We start from the raw sequence: 19,380 nt of genomic DNA, 5'->3' as shown, positions 1-19,380 counted from the left end.
CTGTAGGTACAATGAAAACTTCAGCTGTATGAGGAAGGGCATGAAGAAGGACTATTTGCAACTCGATAGTTTAAGAGCTCTCACAATTTACTTTGGCATGACGTTCAAGGGAATTCCTACAACCAAAGCGTTAACAAGTTGCAGGTAATAATCTTCATCTGTACCAAGAATCCAAAAAAAGAATACAAAAGTTCTCTCTATACAAATATCTTGCAGACATGGCAAAATAAACCACGCTGTTTCAAAACAACTCTAAAAAATACTAGTACTATTCTGTTACATGCTGTTTTCAGTATGAGCTGACACATTCTCCTTAAGGGAATCCGTAGCATGTTCAGGTTTCACTGACAAGTGAATGGACACGTCTCAAATGTATTTCACACACTGAGTTACAGCATATAGTTTACATAAAACGTAACTACTTTCATACTTGAAAATAAGCAGCATTCATCCACCAAAGAGTTTGACATAGTTTGATGCTTTAAAAAACCTCAAACTTTTTCAAAAAGAAAAAGAAAACAAGAAGAAAGTTTGTTTTCTGAAAGGATGACGGATGAATTTCCAGGGAACAAAATAATCAGCACAGCAAGTGATTACACTTGGTGACCTGCAAGGCTTGATCCTGATACAGTCAAAGCCCATTTAAATGAAAATAAAACAATAGTTAAGGAAAACTTTCTGCAGAAAATAACAAGGTTCTAAATTTTTGAATTCCAAATGATTCCCACTGGAGTAACGTTCACTTTCTAACACACAGTGCAGTTATTTATACATTTCATTTCTGTTAGGATTAAAAAAGATAACGCACTTTATATGTGTGATGACTTCATTCTGTGAAGCACTTCAAACTATCTAGCATTGCATGCTAAGTAGTAATGTGATCCAGCCAGTAGTTTCAATCCGCTATAAAACACAGTTACTATAGGAGAGCTGAAAAGAAGGAAAAAAAATAAAATCTTGACGCTAGAGGAGACCAGGTAGAACCCCTAAAAAACCCTAGGATCATTTCAGCAACTCTGCACAGCAGCGTACAAAACTGCTGCTTAAGTGTGGGGGGAATTACAGCTTTAAAAATTTAAACCGACTCTTGCTGGGAACATCTAACTCTTTAAATCATTACCATGACACAACAGTAGCTTGCCATGAGGTAATACCCTAATGGTTTGCTGCAGGAATCCTCTTGAGTGAGTAGATGCAGAAGGGAAGAATAAGTAAACAATGGACAAGTCCCAGAGGAAGACTGCTGTGTAACTGGTCGCTGTTCTAAGGAATAAGAACCATGAGTAGACTGAAGCTATTACACTGGGTCCCCATCATTCAAGACATCAGTGGCTCTATTAAGAAATGTTCATAAGCCAACCAGTAGCAGATAGACAGCACAAACAGAAGCTAATTATTACTTGGAACTGAAGAATGTTTGTTCACATGGTTTGTCTGCATAACTGAACTGCTACCTCTGGAAAAGCTTTCAAAAGTGAAGCATTTCAAACCAACAGTGTTGCAGCATTGCATGTTCCAAAACAAGCCACCATATTGAAGTAATTCCCGAGATACAGTAACCCCCAGACTCAGGCTCACAAAGAAAGTGTAGGAGTCATCACTGAGCACTCAGCCAGTGGAACAGGATAGAAACCAAACATGCACCCATGGTTTTGTGCACCCCATTAAGCTATCTGTGAGCCTCATATGCAAGCAAGGCTTGACGGAATGTGCAGTAAATAGCTTAAATAGCTTTCTTTTACCTTCCTACATTCCTTTCCTCAGACTCCAGCCCTCAGTTAATTCTACTGCAGGAAAACCAATCAGAAAATCAAATCAGCAAAAAAATGGAACATCTACATTTCAGTCTAACTAAACTTGCCCTGCTGGTAGCAGTTAAGTTTCACAATAAAGATTAAAGGATGTGTCAGTTGTAAGCAAGACTCCTGTCTGCATCAGAAACAAAGTGCACAGTTCTAGATCTCCATTCATATAACACCATGAAAGGGTGAATCTGAAAAACTAACTACTGTCACTAAAGAAGATTGTAAAATTTAACCTCCATACACAGCAACATTAACTCTATTCAAATGACAAAGCATCTTTCCATTCATTTTCTACTTTCCTAGAAAATCAGAACATCTGTGATATATACTGATGTATGCTTAATTCACTCATGCCATTACTAAATGCAGGCACTTACATAGAAGAACAAAATCAAAGTCTTCCCCCATTACCAGGTAGTTGGGGAATCCCGCTGCATACTTAACTGGCACCCTATTGGAACTTCTGCCCTGTGCTGTCTAATAAGCCACTGCCCAAGGTTCTCATATCAGTTTGGGTTGCTGATTTTTGCAACCAGACTCTTTTCACAGTGAGATTGCTACAGAAAACCCATTGACTCTGATTACCTCTACCTGAAGTACTAAAATGCATCTAGTCTGTGACAGCTCAACATTAGTTACACTTGAGGTCACCCAAATTTAGAAGTTAGAAGTGTTTACTCTAAAAATCCAGGTTTGTGTTTGTGTTCTACATGAGGTCCAAACTGGATCTGCGCTTGAAAGCCTCCAAACTCGCAGGCCTTCTCAAAGGAGACAGGATGGGACCCATTCAGAATGTCATCACGAGCCTATAGGAGGTAAGCAAAGACATGTCAGGGACATCCAAAATAACTGTTACATCTCTGAAATGCATTGAAAGCTTAAACATGGCCCAAGCATCCAGTAACACACTTCTCTGTCTCAGTGTCTTTATCAATCCATTCTGGATGTGTTTAGGACTAATAAAATAAATAAAGGGCTAGATTATTTTCTAGTGAATATTGATGGAGACTTACTGAAACCAAGACTGTAACAACCTTCATCAAAAGGAGGACCTGACACCCATTTCCTGCCATACGTATATAAAATACAACATATGTATATACATTTATGTGTATGTAAACACATATATACAGAAAAATACATGTGTGTGTACATGCACACATGTAAAAGCTTTTACATCTTAGCACCTCACAGTAGCAGGGAAAATGATCTGCATATCTAGTAAGTAAAAACCGTATCACCATTGTGAAATGGGAACACCAAAAGGCAAACAGCATTTTCCTTCCTGGTATTTAAATTTAGTGGTCACTCATCTATCCATAGATAAAACAATGACAAGGCAGAATCAACACATACTGTTGCAACAGTAACTGGAAAAAAAAAAGTCTAAGTGGTAGGAGAACAGCTCAGTGTTATACAGTCTTCTAAAATGCATGGAAAATGGACTGCTGTCTTACAAGCAAAGTCATCTTTATCTTTTGCCTCAGAGTTTTAAAATGTAATTTAGAGCAATCCCATTTGAATAAGCTGCAAGCATAACAAATGAACATTGCAATATTAGTTTCGTTGGTGTGTTTGGGGGGTTTGTTAAACTGCACTGCAGGCCACTGCACTGGAGCCTTCAGTTAAATAGATCTTATGCATAAAACTCAGCTTTGCTAAGGTGCTTCAAGTACCTCTAACAGACTGGGGAGCCTGCCTAGATAGACACCCACTGTGTTACATGATACCATTTTGAACAGGAAGCCTGCCTGTCTTGTGTGCTGTCTAGGTTGAAGACTGGAAAGTGAATGCAGAAGCAGCTCTCAACACTGATCAGGTGAGAAAGAGATGAGAAGCAGAAAACTGGTTGCAAGACTGAGCTGAGATTCCATACTACAGAAAAAACATCACCTATAGAAGGGAATGTGGAAAACTAAAAAGAACAACATAAACAGACATTCATTAATTTTAAGGAAACAGGATGTGAAAGTCAGTGGATTTTTGGTTGAGTCCTTAGTGAGTTGAAACTATTTGATTAAAAAGAATGAATCAGCAAAGCCTCTGGACTATCACATATCCTTGGAGTCTTGTGTTTATTTTCTCTCTAAAGCACATCCAGAACTGGAATTCTAGAAGATGAAGTATTTCAGCAACAAAACGTTTGTAATTAACTAACGCAGATTTCCTCAGACAAGACAGAACCCTTGCCTCTGGTCCACATACTGTACCTGGACATAAAGCAAATTAAGCTGAACAGGATCTCTTGAATCTACATTTTGGTCTGAATAAAAGAACTTTCGCCTCAAGAGTAGTGTTTCATTTTCATCGACCCCTTGTTCTCTAAACGTTCGGCTATGATCCAGCCAATTTACTGTAACAGAACCAGACACACACACAGTTAAACACCAAGTGTTGCCAGTGTTAAAAGCTGATGTGAAAATCATGTGAAAATTGTTATTTTCACCGGAGGCGGAAAACACTGCAAAAAAATGCTCCTTTCACTTCTGTTTCTAATTATTGAGGTTGAAGGTGGCTACAAAAGAGAACTGAAGAGTGCACTGCTGAGAAACAAGAATTTACTATGGCATAAAACACCATTAATATTGTTGAAGAAACAACTATAGCAACCTTTCAATACTACATTTAGATCTTCAAAGCTTCATTGCAAAATTACTTGAAAGTTTTCCATATTTTCCCCCTAAACCAAATTGTTCTGTTTCTTTTCTTATCCCTGATTGCAATTTTGAAACATCTTCCTGCTAGTCACAGTTAATCAAATACTGGTTTAGTTCTTTGGCAAGCTCCATTTACACTTAAAATTCCTACCTTCAAAGACACAACTCCCTTTTGATGGCTTTCAGCATGCATCAATATTTAAATATCCCACTTTATTGAAGAGGAACAAATGGTCATTACAGAAATGACCCTTCACACTTAGGTTACAACTCCCATACCGAAAACGTAACAAAACGCACTTCAAAAGACCTGCTAGATGCAACAACTTGTCCATCTACCTAATTTTAAAACTGATGACACTGTATATAAAAGGGTGCAAAAATACAGGTAAGGATCAACTGAGACACACTGAAGAATCTAAAATGCATCCCTGTATGGTTTTCTTGCACTGAACCGTGGAAAGATATTAACTGAAGAATTATCCTGGAATCCATGACTTACAATCATCATCTGTATGAAGCTTTGCTTTCAATTTTTCCATTTTTCTTTCATCTCGCAACAACGTTCTGTCTTTCTTAAGTGTTCCTGTACTCTCCTCTTTTTTTTCTTCAATGCTCTCCTGGATTAAGGAATATTCCTCATAATTTGTTATTCCTGGAATCATAAATAAATCCAGTGCTTGTAACAATAAAAATTTCATACATTTTAGGACAGGTGAAATATTCTTCTCTATATATTAAGCCACCAATTGATGGTTCGTTTCAGGTACAGTAAAATATTGCAGATGGAATGCTGGAACAGTGTATGCGGTATGAGATCCCAAGAAAAATTAACAAGTTCTGCATTCAAGACTCCTCTCCAATATCCGGCATTATCCTTAAAATACATCATTCCTTCGTCATATGTTGCATTTTCCACTTTTGGAAAGAAATTGAAGTTTTTTAGTCATCTACCAAGAGAAGCTGGTAGATGCTTAAAAACATGATGGAATTTAAAATAGCAATGAATTCCAAAATGGGGACACGCCATAGTAAATTTCCTTTCATGGATGCCTACGACTGCTTCCTGAGAACTGAGTCATTTCAGCTTGCCCACCATGTGTAGAAGAAATGTGGCAGAGCAGACTGAGAAATAGAAATGTGAAATATACGGCTTTTAAAACTCTACTCCTCCCATTAAAATTACATGAAACTGAATCAAAAACCAGTTAACCGCATTTAGCATGCGTGCCAAGTTGCTCTCATTTCTTTGTTCTGCTTGTTTTTTTTTCCACTGCTTGGTAAAGCATGTTTATGTTACACAGGAAAGAAAATTAAAAGCTCACCTACATGATCACATTCATGAAAATAAGTCAGACTAATTTCTTAAGTAAAGTAGCCACAGCACATTGGAATCCAGCATAGAAACACTTAAAATTGAAACAGATGAATTTAAATTTAGCTTAATTCACTTTCCAAGCAAATTAATCTAAATCAAATTAAGTCCACTTTAATTCTAAATGAGAATTAAGCATGGTTTAAGATGATTTAAGCTAATCCATGCTGCATGCATGTTTATAGTTAAATATGAATTAGTTTTCCAAAATGTCTCTATTTAGGTAAATACAGACAGAGTATAACCAATATGACACATTTCTGACCAGCTGCTCTGGAAGGCTTCCACGTGTTGTTTCACAAATGATGCTGTTATCAACCCTAAATCATAACAACATGAATCCTTAAGTTTAGGTATATTTCAAGGTTAACAGTATTTTATGTTCTATCTCATTAAAATTAAGTATTAATCTAATTTAATTCTCTAAGCATGAAAGTGTATGTAAATGTAACATACAGTAAAAACATTGTAGCTATACTTTTAGATAATATTGTGCCTTTACCTGCTAGATATTGAAGTTTAAGGATATAAGTTAACTCTACAGACTTTCATAAAACCTGGAGAACAGATACCAGAGATGTGTTTGGTAAATTTTAACTGATAACAAATTTAAATATTTTAACATATATGCCAGTAATTTCTAGTCAGTAATACATATCACAGCATAAAAATCAAAATGCAAATATAGGTGAAAACAACTTCTTAAGCAGGTGGGTCCCAGAATCTTACCTATCCTGCTGCAAATGGTAACCAGCAATTCACCAACTGTTTTAGAATCGTCCACCATGACTGTTTTCACTGAACCATCCAACATACGTATTTTCTGAGGTCTCTGCTTCTTTTTGTACTCCAGTATATCCTGGAAAGTAAACAATACTGTTTCTAAATGCTTTTGGAAGCCACCACAAGCCAACCCATCTAGATGCCCTAACCAGGATTTGCTTCCCAACCCCTCCAAGCTGCATTTTTCATTTGTTATATTATAGGCAAACTTATTTGTGTAGCAAACTTGAGAAGTGTTTTAGTTCTGCAAATGTAATTTTTATGAGCTTGTCCTAGCTGGCTAGACCAAAACCTAAACAGGGGAGGACAGACCAAAGTACATTTGTGCTGCAAAAGCTTGTTTAGCATTTAAAAAGGATAGCAATCCCTTTTGGTTGTAAGCAAGCTGGCCATAATGTAAGCAAGTATGACCTCATCATGTTTAGTATTAAAGAAGCCTACCCTTTCTATTTGAGGTGACCTTGCAATAAAGGTTATTCCTACACCTCCAAACGCTAAGTATTCTTCTTGCTCCTTGGGAAACAAGTTTTCTAACAACCTGCTGATGAAAGAAGCAACAGACTTGCACCATACCCCATTTCTCAGCATGTAATAATCCAGCGTTCGTCCAGCCTCCAGCCATATACCTTTTCGAGGATCTTCATCCGATAAGAACAATCCATAGTCAGAGGCTGTGGAACAGAGGAGACAGACTCATCAAACCTAATAAAGCCAACATGATTTTATTCAAGGTTATTCAGCACCAGGGTTAAGCTTAAAGCTTAAATCAGGGTTAAACTCAATTAACATGTAGCAGCATTGTGAATATGGTATGCACAGCATGGTGATGCTTTTAGTTATTAACTCATTTCAAATATTTCCCTTTGCACATTTTGGAGGTGTCTAGCTATTCTTTCATAATCCTTAGTGTTGCTTCCTTTGCTGAGGCACAACAATAAGCCAGCACCGACTTTCCTAGAGAGCATTGCCACAAACACTGCTTTAGAAAGCACCCTTTGTAGAAAAAACTGTCAGGACAGAAGGAAGAAAAAGGATGCAGCTACCTTCTATCACTTATAAACTTATTTGCACTTTGTGCCTTTCACTCCATGCCTTACATTTGGAAAAAAACCACACACACACACACAAAAAAAAAAAAACAACCAAACAACAAAATAAAACAAATTGCCCAGCCTGAAAGATAAATGGAAGCACAGAACGGTACAGAAAATCCCAAACGGGTCTCTCTTTACTTTCAATTCAGCCAATGAATTTACTAAGGACAAATACAGGAACTCACCTTGCCCTGTTTGAGCCTCTGGCACTCGTTCACGAATAACTCTACAGGCATCATACACTGCAGTGGATGGTTCAAATTGCATCGTCTTCACTACATTGCAGTGGCGGACACAGATCTTCAAGGAAAGAGCTACCATGGCGCCAAGTCTCTTCTAAGTTCCTACTAAAGTATCTGAGAAAACAATAACAGCATTATTGCTTAGAGGTTTCCACTTCATGCTGTAATACACTCAACTTTTCATTAAAAATATTTGAATTTAGTTCATAAGAATTATATCAAATGCAGTTCTACATAAAGTTTCATTAGCATCACCAAGTTAGAAACTATCCAAACCATGGATTTTTCTTGGTACACTGGAAATTTATCTTGTGATGAATTTGCTTGAACCTTGTGCACACATAAGTAAAGGTTTGTCTGAGGTATGCCAAAATGGTGCACAGGGAAACAATAAACATATAGGATATATTGTCAACATATTTACTACTGACAGAAAACTACTTTTCTCTTGCCACACTTTTTTATTAGACCATTTAGATTAGATGGTAACTAACAGCTTAGATTAACTTAAAGAAGTGGTGAGACACTGGCAGAGGTTTCCCAGAGAAGCTGTGGCTGCTGCATCCCTGGCTGTACATGCAAGGCCAGGCTGGACAGGGCTTGGGGCAACCTGGTCTAGTGGAAGGTGTCCCTGACTGTGGCAGGGGTTTGGAACTGAGATTTAAGCTCTCTTCCAATCCAAAACATTCTGTGGTTCTAAGTCTATGATTTTGTTAGTATGTAACTTCCCCTTACTGAAGATTCTTAAGCATGCAACACTGCATTGGTGTTTTTTTCTAAGTCTCCACATATATCTGCTAGATGTTTTTATCCTGATGCCCAGCTACCCAGAGCTTCAAGAATGAGCTATTTTTCATTTCAGTTCTATTTCAGAAACTTCACTATATTTGACAGCATTTCTCTACAGAAACAGGAAGCTACAGATGCATTTTGTTTTGCTTCATTTTGTAGATAGTCTGGATTTTGTCTCAAGTGTCTTCCCTTGCTGTCATAACACACCAAACTACTCTTCCATCATTAGACTTTCCACAGTGATCTCCAAGAACTCTTCAGTACTGAAGTCCTTGCTGCACAAACACAGAATCTACCAGAATACCCAAATCCTGTCTGCAGAAATTCATGTACGTGTATTTTTAAATAGGAGGACGTGGGATTTTGTGGACTACTGATGACGACGATAATTTGAATAGGACAAATTCCAGTAGTTCAACAAAAATTTAAACCCCAGCTGTGCATCTTTTTACAGTTCATTACTCAGTCTGGCAAAATTACTTTGAGAAATATGAAGGAACCACAGTTTACATTTGGTCAATGCACTGAACTCAGTGACTGCAGCACTTTTCCACAGCATAGACAGAGCTAAACCATTTCTGTACGATAACCTTTAGGAGCAGCTTTGGCTCTAAGGCGTTATGCTGCCTCCATGTTTTTGGGGAGCCCATCCATCTGCCTCTCAAAAGCATATCATCCTCCTTCAGACCTTTTAATACTTCCAGGACTACTCACTACCAGTATGAAATGCTATCTGACAAAGGAAAAGGCATGAACAACCTAAAAAACATACAAGAAACATTAACCTACACACCTCAGTGTTCTTCTACTCTATCACTATTTGGTAACAAAACAATCTGTATTTTGAACTGATCATTCTAGGCAGAAGTCTGACAAGTAAATGAAGATCTCACCCTGCCACCAAACTAGTTCCTAAAATCTATCCAGAAGATGTTTTCATTTCAGAAGTAATGGTTCAGTATAGCAGCAGCAGCACAAAGTCAATACAAGACAAAGAAAATACATCTCCGCAGTATTTCCACAGAGATTTACCATAACTCAGCTCAGTTTAACACTTTACTTATACATAAGTAAACCTCAGAAAATCCCAAAACCTGAAATACCCTTAGAAACCACAGATTAGAACAGTTTTTCACCATCCAGAATGGTCCCAGGAAGAGGAATTGTATTCATGTGCACTGTTAAAATGCCTTGACACGCTAACAGCTGGAAAAGAGACAGATCAGCTTTGAAAACAATCTGACCAAGTTGCTCAGTAGGCTGCTGTAACTCAGAGGTGACCTCCGGAACCTGGCTGTCAGCTTCCTGTGTGGTAAAGTGAGCCACAATCTGGGCTGTCTTCTGTCTGGTCACTGTGTTAGAGCAGGGCCATTACAACGCAACCCTCTAAACTCCCTATCTCCTCTATTTTCTACCCACTTCAGAAGAGAAATGATATAAAGTGACATCAGTGCCTGTCCTTGCCAGATGCTCATTTGATCCATTCTGGCAAAGCTCCATTCCAATGGAGTCCACAACATCTACAGGGAAGCCACTCGATTTTTATTGTAGTTTTACTATGCCTACATTTTGGGTGGTTCTTCTCTACCCACCCAAGTTCTCAACCTAGGCCTTCCACTCTGCAAAAGAAACTTTTTTCCCTGCCCTACATAAACAGACACAACAATTTAACATTTTTAACAGAATTTTTACAGTTAGGAACCTGTCACTGTGACCTCCACAATGCCCCTCCTGTTTTTCAGGGTTAAATTCAACTCTAAGGACCTAAATATGTTGGTGACCTGGTCTCCTTCAACTCAGTGCTTTTGGTTTTGGAGACACCAAAGGATGCTTTATTAGAAAAAGCTTATGAAAAGAGCCCATGAGTTATCAGCTTCCTCCAACACTGTATTATCAAACTTCAGAAAAAGGTTTCCATTTGTCTCCAGATTACCCTCAGGCTCTAAACCTCCCCACTTGGCCTGCAGTAATAACCAGGACAGGCAGTTTCCATCTCCTGGGTAACAGCCAAAATAGGACAGCTGGTTTTTCTCAAAAGGACTAAGCTTGGTAAAGAAAAAGTGCTGAGGTCACAGAGAAAAATGCAGGGAAATTATCTCCCACGTTCCCTTTATCTTCTATACATAGATTCACACAACATTTAAATATTTCTCCGTGCAGGTAATACACTCTGCTCCCCAAAATCACTGTCTCTGGAATGGCTGGCCAAAAGTCAAAGAGTTTCAGGAAATTCAGAGTATTTTGAAAGGAATGGTTTGCCTGGTATGAAGTCTAATGCTCTGTGAGTAATGAAGTACAGAATTTTTAAGTCAGGCTGTGACTGATCTATGCTTGCAAGGCTGGAGACTGAAGTAATAAATTATGGATCTGATAGGTCTGAGAGACATAACAACAGCTCTGAGCTTTTAAAATGTGACAGATCGTCAGTGAGAGAACCCAATGCCTCCAGGTGTGTATCACAGTGTGTACATCAAGGCCTCAAGATGAACCATCACAGTGCTCAGGTTCTGGGAAATCCCAACAAAACAAGATTATAACCAGTGCCTGAATCAAAATGAGCAGGGCTCTGTGTGCCCACAGAGATTAGCATACCAACAAAGTAAATACGCAAAAATAGTTCAAAGGCATAAACCCCAAGATACTATAAAGTGCTGAAAAGATAGTCATAAGAGCCAGATGATATTTAGGTTCTTTAAAATAAAGTCACACTAACAGAATAACCAGGCAGCAACTAACTCCCCTTCAGCTCCAGGAGTTAACAGTCCCTCTCACAGCTGCCAGTGCTCCTGTTCACATGATCACTCTCTCAACCAATTCTGACACTTTGTGTGTGTGTTTGCCATTGCATTTTTGAAGACTCTTTCCCTCACTTTTTGACAGAACTGGGTTATGGAGAGATTATACAGAGGATTTGCCAGAACATCTGAGGGACTAGGACTCTCCAGGAGAGGAGCAGGAGCAACGCATGGCAAAGAATGGTCACTGGCTAGCTGGGTCACCATAGCCTCTGGTTACTGTATGTTGGGAGGATAAAGCTTGCAGCAGGCATCTGCACTTCCATGTACACAGCCTTACTTCAGCTCCCAGCTCAAGTTACTGTATCCTTCCCAAATATTCCCTGCATACATACATCCTCAGAACAACTAGAGCTAGGATGCTAAATTGTTAAATGTTTCCGGTTAAATTACAACAGGTATAGACTTCGAAGCAGATACAACTCAACGGACAGGTAAACTATTTTTCTTTAACCACTTCTCTTCATTAAAAGGAATTTTCTGGAATCCTAGGGACCAATATCCACAAATCTAAACATCTCTCTATCCCTTGCAAAGTAAGTATTTTCAATGAGACAGTTTGAACATTAAATACAAAAAACACTCTTTGCTGAAATTCTTCTACGATTCTATGAAATAGTTATAAGTATTTATAGCTCTGAATATTTTATTTTCCCCTGACATGAAATAAAGCTGTAAAATGCCTTTCTATTAATTTGTTTGATGTAAAATAAGCCAGAAAACAAAGGTAACTATGGACAGCAAGTCACAAACTAATAAATCAAACAAAAATGTGGATGTATTTGTTTGAGGAATGTCCTCAAAATAGCAGAAAGAAAGCTGATGTCAAAGCATACCCATCCTTAATTTCCACTGGCAGTTCATTTAAAACTTCTTTTCCTCCTGGTGTCATTTGAGAGGAGCAAACCAGAACTATCCAACACCTAGCAGGACTCCCAGAGCTGAGTAACATACTAATTTCCTCATATCCTACTGCACCTCTTCCTTCATCCCTCCTAATGATAATTTCTACACTCTGTGCTACCACAGTAAGAAATGAATATCTTCTGCATGGATTTACTCTCCAGCTTCCTTCTTCTATATAGCTTGGCTGTCTCCTATTGAGAGACTGCAGAGTCATCAGGAAATCTTTCCAGATAAACATTCAAGAGTGATTCATGGCCCCATGCTCTAGTCAGCAGAAGCACGGCATCCTGTACCACAAGGCACAGCCAACCTAGCTAGCATTTGAATTGAGGCAATACCAATATGCTGCAGCTATTGGAGTAACTACACTGTAAAGTCAGTAAGTAACAAAACCAGAGCACAGTATCTGGAACTTCAGTTAAAGTGGTAGAAGTTAACCCCACGCTTCAGTAAAGCCAAACTAGTGGTGTAGCAGGGTTAACGGAAACCCAATTGTAAGCACGAGTAAAGGCTGCACGGTTACAAGCGCTCTTTACTCAGGGCTCCTAGTGCAAACCATACATTGCAACTATTGACTACAGGGAACCAAACCAGTGGTACATGAAGTGACCCATACTGGTCACACAAGATCATGTTCAGACTTGCCCTAGTTAGAAAGTTTGTACGATTTTTGCCAGGCTCATTAAATGAGTGATGAATCTGTGAGGGATCCAATTCTGCTCTACTTTAAAAGTTTACAGATCAAATCAGTACTATGGATGTGAGTCTCAGGTAACATACAGATCATGTCTCTCTCCCACAGTATCTTGCTCAGATTAGCTAGCATAATAAAATGACAATTACAGAAATTCCACAGAAATTCCCCAAGAAACTAAATTGTACCTGACAGCCCAACTCAGATAGACTAGGAAGGTGGCACTGATGATACAATAGCTCATCAGCTGCTGTATAGAGAGACAGACTAAGGCAAGGGAGGGCAGTTATCTTGACAAGCATTTTACAAAGACTCTCAAGAGACACATAACTAAGGGTAAAAGGCTATGTCCCCAGATATTGACATGGACAGAAGTTTGCATCACATAATTCTGACAGGAAACAACTATCATCAAGCTAAAAGCATACAACATAACAGCAGAAGAATGGCTTAACCAGATTCATGGGGAAAATGGGTTTTAGAGGGGAGATGTGTCAGTGAACACTGACCTCCCTAATCATTCACATACCCTTAGTTTGTATTGGCTTGATTTATACCATTCCTATCCTAATGTCTGTGGTGTCTGACAGTTGATGGGACCTTGACATTATCTGCATATTTTTAACTACACTGCTAAGCAAACAGCAATTGCAAAATCTCAGCTTAATATTATCACTGCTAAATGTTATGAGGATAAGAACAATTCTTTCTCTTCCATTTCACACTGTTGCAAAAGGAGTGTGCTAAGTAAAACACAAACCAAAAATATCTGCATTTCTAAACTAGGCAAATGTGGAACAGCTAACACTGGCACTGTCAAATATGGACTACACCCACCCAGCTAAATGAGAGTTGCCATTGCCAGTGCTATAGTTAAAAGCAAAGCTCTGCCATGATTTAGTAGAGGTCTGCCTCCCTGGAGATATTTCTTAACTGATTCATTCAGGCTTGAGCAGTTTGCTTGAGCAAACACAAATCTAGGTCATGAGACTGTCACAGTCTAAAAGCCTAAATGTGTACATGCTAGTATAGGCAAGCCTACAGATTTTTAATACTCGATTAACCTTGTAAGAAAATCCAGTGGAACAGAAGTTCTCTATTGTCTTCAGTCCTCCCACGACCTACGTACTGGCACAGGGCACCAGCAAAACAGGACACATTACATTTTCAGTTGTTCACAATGTTTGAATATCTAATTCGACTGCAGCGTATCAAATACTTGTTTAGTGAGTCCACTAAAGGTGGCTGGTAAAAACTCCTCAAGCATAGGACACTCAAAAATACAAATCCAGTTTTACAGATAGGTACATGTATTTCCAAAATCATCAATGAAAATAAAAGTGTCATTGGTCAAAAGCAGGCAAGTGGGCAGGTGATCACACAGGCATGGATGGTAACACACATTTTACTACAAACTCATAACGGCACTTCGACCAGTTGGTCTTTGCTGCTGTTGGCATCTTACGTGCTTATATAAAAGGTCACACTGCTTCTTTCCAAGGAAGATAGGCCTCTCTTTAGTACTTCACTGCTGTCACTTTGTAGGTCATTTATACCACAGTGGTCTCAAAGGTGCTTAAGGGGTGCGATTAATAAGGTTTTCTTAAAACACAAGGCTGATTTGCCACCAGAACTGAGCTGAACGATCATCTGTGGGTTCTATGCCTGAAACACATGTCCGTCCATACACCATTGCAAGGCCTTATCTCCTTGATGGACAACACAGTGAAGATGTCATCACTGGTCAGCTACTTTGCCATTTTACTGAATGCTCTAGAGAGATGGTTCGTGGATCACGATCACCCACATGCAAATATCACGCTTGTAAACACTGGGCTGGAAGCTGTGTCTTGCCAGTATGCTCAGAAGAGAGCAGTACGTACTCCTATGGTGGTCAGAAAGGAAAGACACCCTGCATTTCTACCTGATTAGCTCAAAGAGAAAGGCAACAGCAGTAACCCAATAGACTACAAGTTGATGTTCTAAATGGGCAATGAGTATAAAGATACCAGCTTAGGGGAGACCAAAAGTAGCCTGACAACCTCACGCACCAGATGCTGTCTGGGGTGGCTAGTCAGAACTCTTGAAGCTAGAACAAATAAGCAAAAAAAGTATAATCCTTCCTTCCCTCAGTTATAATACAAGGAACTCACACTGTACAGAATAAGCCATTGCTCATTCTCTGTTTCTAAATGTGCATGGACAATTAAAATACAAGACCTCTGCCCCGGGAAAAGCCCTACCCCACCTCAATGCCTGTATATGCACACCACACATCTCATAAGCAAGTTTACAGTTAAAACCTTCAAGAAGCTCAGGAAAAATACACATTTATCTGTAGCATGAGATACTGAATCTTAAAAACAAACCTCTTGAAAAAAACCAGTTAAATGAAAGTGAACTAGTGCAAGCTTCCAATGGCTACTGTGAAAGCAGGCTTTAATCATTAGTAAACATATATCTTGCCATTCTCAGTTCACACATTATAGTTGTACAGGAACAGCAGCTATTTTGCTAAGAACCCAGCAAGGAAGTACCCTCAAGCACAGTTATGCAAGAGACCAAAATATTTGAGTGTAATTAGGAGAGGTTTATAGGACAGTCAGCTTATTAGCAATCCAACTGCAGCTTGCTTTTTAAGTCAAAAGGCATATTTACAAACTAACTTGCTTGAACGCATCTTCAGAAGGAAGTATTAATTACGAGGGACTACAAGAGGAATGTCATTGTTCCAAACAGAGCTGGAACAGCTTTGAGATAACAGAAGCAAAGAGCTTGGCTGGAACTACTTGTAGCATAGAAATCATTAGCCTCAGGAGCAGGAGTCTCCGATACTGCAGTCAATGACAGAACTCTGAAGAGGCCTTCCAGGCTTTTGTTCTTATTTTGCAAGAACACTGCAGGAAAAAAGCTGAAAACAGGAAACATGAGTTTCTGTAGAAATCAGAAGTGAATCTACATCTTTTTGCTAGGTTCCTCTCCAAATGAAGCATTTCCATTGTAGAGGTGAGCTCTTTTAAGAGAGCACTTGGGAGGATGGCAATAAAGATGTTTGCAGGTTCTAGGAGAATAATTAAAACAGTATCTGAGATACAGAAAACCTTTTTCTTTGGTGGAGTTTGGGTTTTTTGTTGCTGGGGGGGGTGGGCATTGGTTGATTGTGGGGTTGGTTGCTTGTTTTGAGGGGGTTGTTTGGTGTTAATGCTGGTTTTGGGTTTGCTTTTTTTGAGGGGCCTGCTTTACCTTTTAAAACTGAAGATAACTGCTTGCAAGGTTAATCTAGATCCATCAGAAGAGCTGCAGTTGCTTACAGTGGGATATATACTTACACAGATTCACACATATTTTCTGATTTCCAGTAATTTAAGAGCACATCAATTAATTATAGGTTGAGAAGAACAGACAAAGATTCAAAATTCTTTCTTTTCTTTTCTGGAAGAGTTAAGCTGATACAAAGCTGGTTTTCCAAAGCAGCAGATTGGTGTATTTAAAGCATTTCACCCACAGATTCTAAATCACACTCACAGCAGTAATAGGATGAACTATCAAGTGGGCTGTTAAATGCAGGCTTGCACAGTTCTGCATATTCATGCTATTTTCAACTGCTGAAATGCTGTAACCTTTTGAAGGACAATTTTTAATCTTTTATGTCTAGGTTGTCAACCTCGGCGCACACTAACTTCAATACTTTTCTTGACAGAATTAATCCAAAGCCACCACTCAAAGTTCTGAACTCTGCCTGCCATTCCTGGCAACCACCCCAAAGCAGGATGTAATAAACCACTCAGAGTTGTTAATTTTGTCATTAAAGGACACATTAGAATATGCTCTCTTGAGTTCACCTGCTGTGCTCTAAAGATGACTCTGCATTTCCTTTATTTTGTTTTTAAAGTGACATGCGTAGGCAGAGTTTACAATACTCCATGAGTTTTGCACCATAATATACTCTGCCTATGCAAAAGAAAATCAAGTAATCTTTTTCTTCAGGTACTGTTAATCTCTAGATAATATGTCATAGTAAATCATACAAGAGTTCTTTTGCTTTTCTTCCACTCTCCTGATCATCACCTCACTCTGCCCTGGAATTTTCTCATCCTTTTCTTTAAGGAGAAGAGCAGTCAATAGTTACTTTATACATCCTCTATTCGATTACCTGCTACTGGAATCACTGAAATAAATCTATATTGATAATTTTAATCAGCATTATCATCCAGAATTAGATGGGGTAAACAAATCTTCAGAAACAACTTAGCTACGCAGAACAAGAAAATTAGTAAGGCTTGAATAAAATTACTTTTTTGCCAGTCCTGTCATAGGGTTTAGGTAGGATAGCTCTCACAGATTTGATCTGAAATGGTGGACTTTATAGGCTCTGAAACTGCTTTTGAACTATTTATCTCAATAATCAGTTCATCCAATAATTTGAAAGAGTTCACTGAAATAGAAAGTGAGGCAGAAAAATTAAACCTTTATAAAATGTTATTTGAACGAATGCAACTGTAGTCTAGCCAGTTAGCACTCCACTATTTAAGCAAGCCCCGAAGAACCTGTAGGAGTACTACACAGAACTGGCAGTCCACAGAACTGACCACCAAACCATCATCTGCACAATGAACCTCATCTGCTTGTCCAGAATCTTCACAAACTGAGGATGAAGGCAGAGGGATTCCTGACTTGGAAAACCATTATTTCTTGCAGGCCCATTCAGAAACTGGATGTTTAGTAAAGCTCTCAGTCACTTAGCAAAACTTTAGGTTGACAGCTTAAAGACTGATTGTCATTTATATTAAGCAAAGCATGGCAAAGCAGGTCTCAGACAGAAAATCATAGCTACTCTTCAGGCAAGCTAACTCAGATTTTCTCTGAGTACATGGAATGCACCAAAATTCATCCTATTTTAAAACAGCCATACACAGAAAGATGAAGTGCACTTTAGAGCTGTATGGTTCAATATAAATCCAAGTGCTTGAGCTACCACTTTTATTTAAACCTTCAGTATCTATGGAGCTTGTCAGGAATAATCACTGTCATGGAAAGTATTAATCTCCATAGTGTCTTTTGTCCTAAGACTGTGATTAAAAAAAAAAACTCAAAACAAACCAAACAAAATCAAATAAAAAGGCAGCTAAGGGGATACTGAAAGCTTTCTGTCTGTCCATCTCACAAGGATAAGTCCAGAACTTGTCCTATCAGTACAAACTCTGCCCATCCCAAATGCTCAGCACGCAACCTAACACTGACTTCCATAATATGCTATGTCTGTATAAATACCAGGTACTGATGCTTCCCATGTTCTTGTTATCTCCTGTCATTATGTGCCTTTTGCAGAGGTCATATACAGTATTTATAATAGTAAAACATTACATCAATTAAAACATTATAACATTATTATTACAGTTACAATAATAAACATTGGTTGAAAATTAAAGCAAAGAGTATTCTGCTGATAGCACACTATGAGAAGCCGACACACAGAAACTAAAAAATAGGTAACTGTGTGCAGTAAAGGAAAATCTCCAAGGTAAATATGATATGGTCATTCAAGAAGCTACTACACACTAATACAAGAATAAATAAAATTATAATGAAGAATCAGAGAGTATTAGAAAGCATATAAGGTGCCATATGGTACACTCAACTATGAAAGTATTAAATTACTAATGTTTCTAATGCGTTAGGTATTTGATTCTCTGACCTGTACACATAACATTTTATTATTTTTCCTGTATTATTTAGGATCCTCTTACTGTGACTAACATCAGCATCATTGCTATATATAACATCAAGTATTATTGCCATTTTTTCAACAAGTATCACATTTTAGACTTAAACTTGTACAACCAGAACTCTGCTGCCACCACGGACATCTCTCCTTGAAACAAAATGAAGCACAGAACAACAGAAAACATAAGTTAAATCACCCAGGTGACACTAAGCCCAAATTAGGGTAAGACAAAAAAAAGCCTGAAGGTAAAAACTGCAAGAGAATCAACATCAACCTAAAACCAAGCTGGCAACAGTACTTTTAACAGAATTTGTTGCAAGCAAAGTAATTCCCTGTTGGATTCCTAATGTGAACCACAGAACATATGGTTATGGGCCTGGAGTCAAAATGGCAAAGAGCCACCAAGTGCTTCCCACAGATACTTCTCAGACTTGGAGACACGTTTTTGGTGTCATTTACACAGCGTTATCAGTGCTGAAATTTAACATGAATTGCTACCTGCAAAAACAATT

The 19,380-nt window shown here is 38.5% G+C and overlaps 1 protein-coding gene across 1 annotated transcript in view; it reads right to left on the bottom strand.

Moving 5' to 3' along the window:
- Positions 1-19,380, bottom strand: part of TLN2 (talin 2) — a 149,180-nt gene that overhangs the window by 77,035 nt on the left and 52,765 nt on the right. Inside the window, exons 4-9 of the mRNA XM_061447172.1 lie at positions 7,900-8,070; positions 7,194-7,291; positions 6,567-6,696; positions 4,965-5,117; positions 4,016-4,158; positions 2,484-2,611 (exon numbers count right to left, since the gene is read on the bottom strand). Of these exons, the coding sequence (XP_061303156.1) occupies positions 2,484-2,611; positions 4,016-4,158; positions 4,965-5,117; positions 6,567-6,696; positions 7,194-7,291; positions 7,900-8,035 (788 nt within the window). The 5' untranslated portion in view covers positions 8,036-8,070. The remainder of the gene's footprint in view (positions 1-2,483; positions 2,612-4,015; positions 4,159-4,964; positions 5,118-6,566; positions 6,697-7,193; positions 7,292-7,899; positions 8,071-19,380) is intronic.

This window comes from Pezoporus flaviventris, unplaced genomic scaffold (genome assembly GCF_033815535.1).
Source record: "Pezoporus flaviventris isolate CSIRO_AGI_PZ_B2104156 unplaced genomic scaffold, CSIRO_AGI_Pfla_v1 ptg000006l, whole genome shotgun sequence".
NCBI classification, from domain to species: Eukaryota; Metazoa; Chordata; class Aves; order Psittaciformes; family Psittacidae; genus Pezoporus; species Pezoporus flaviventris.
This window is presented reverse-complemented; position numbering and strand designations above follow the sequence as displayed.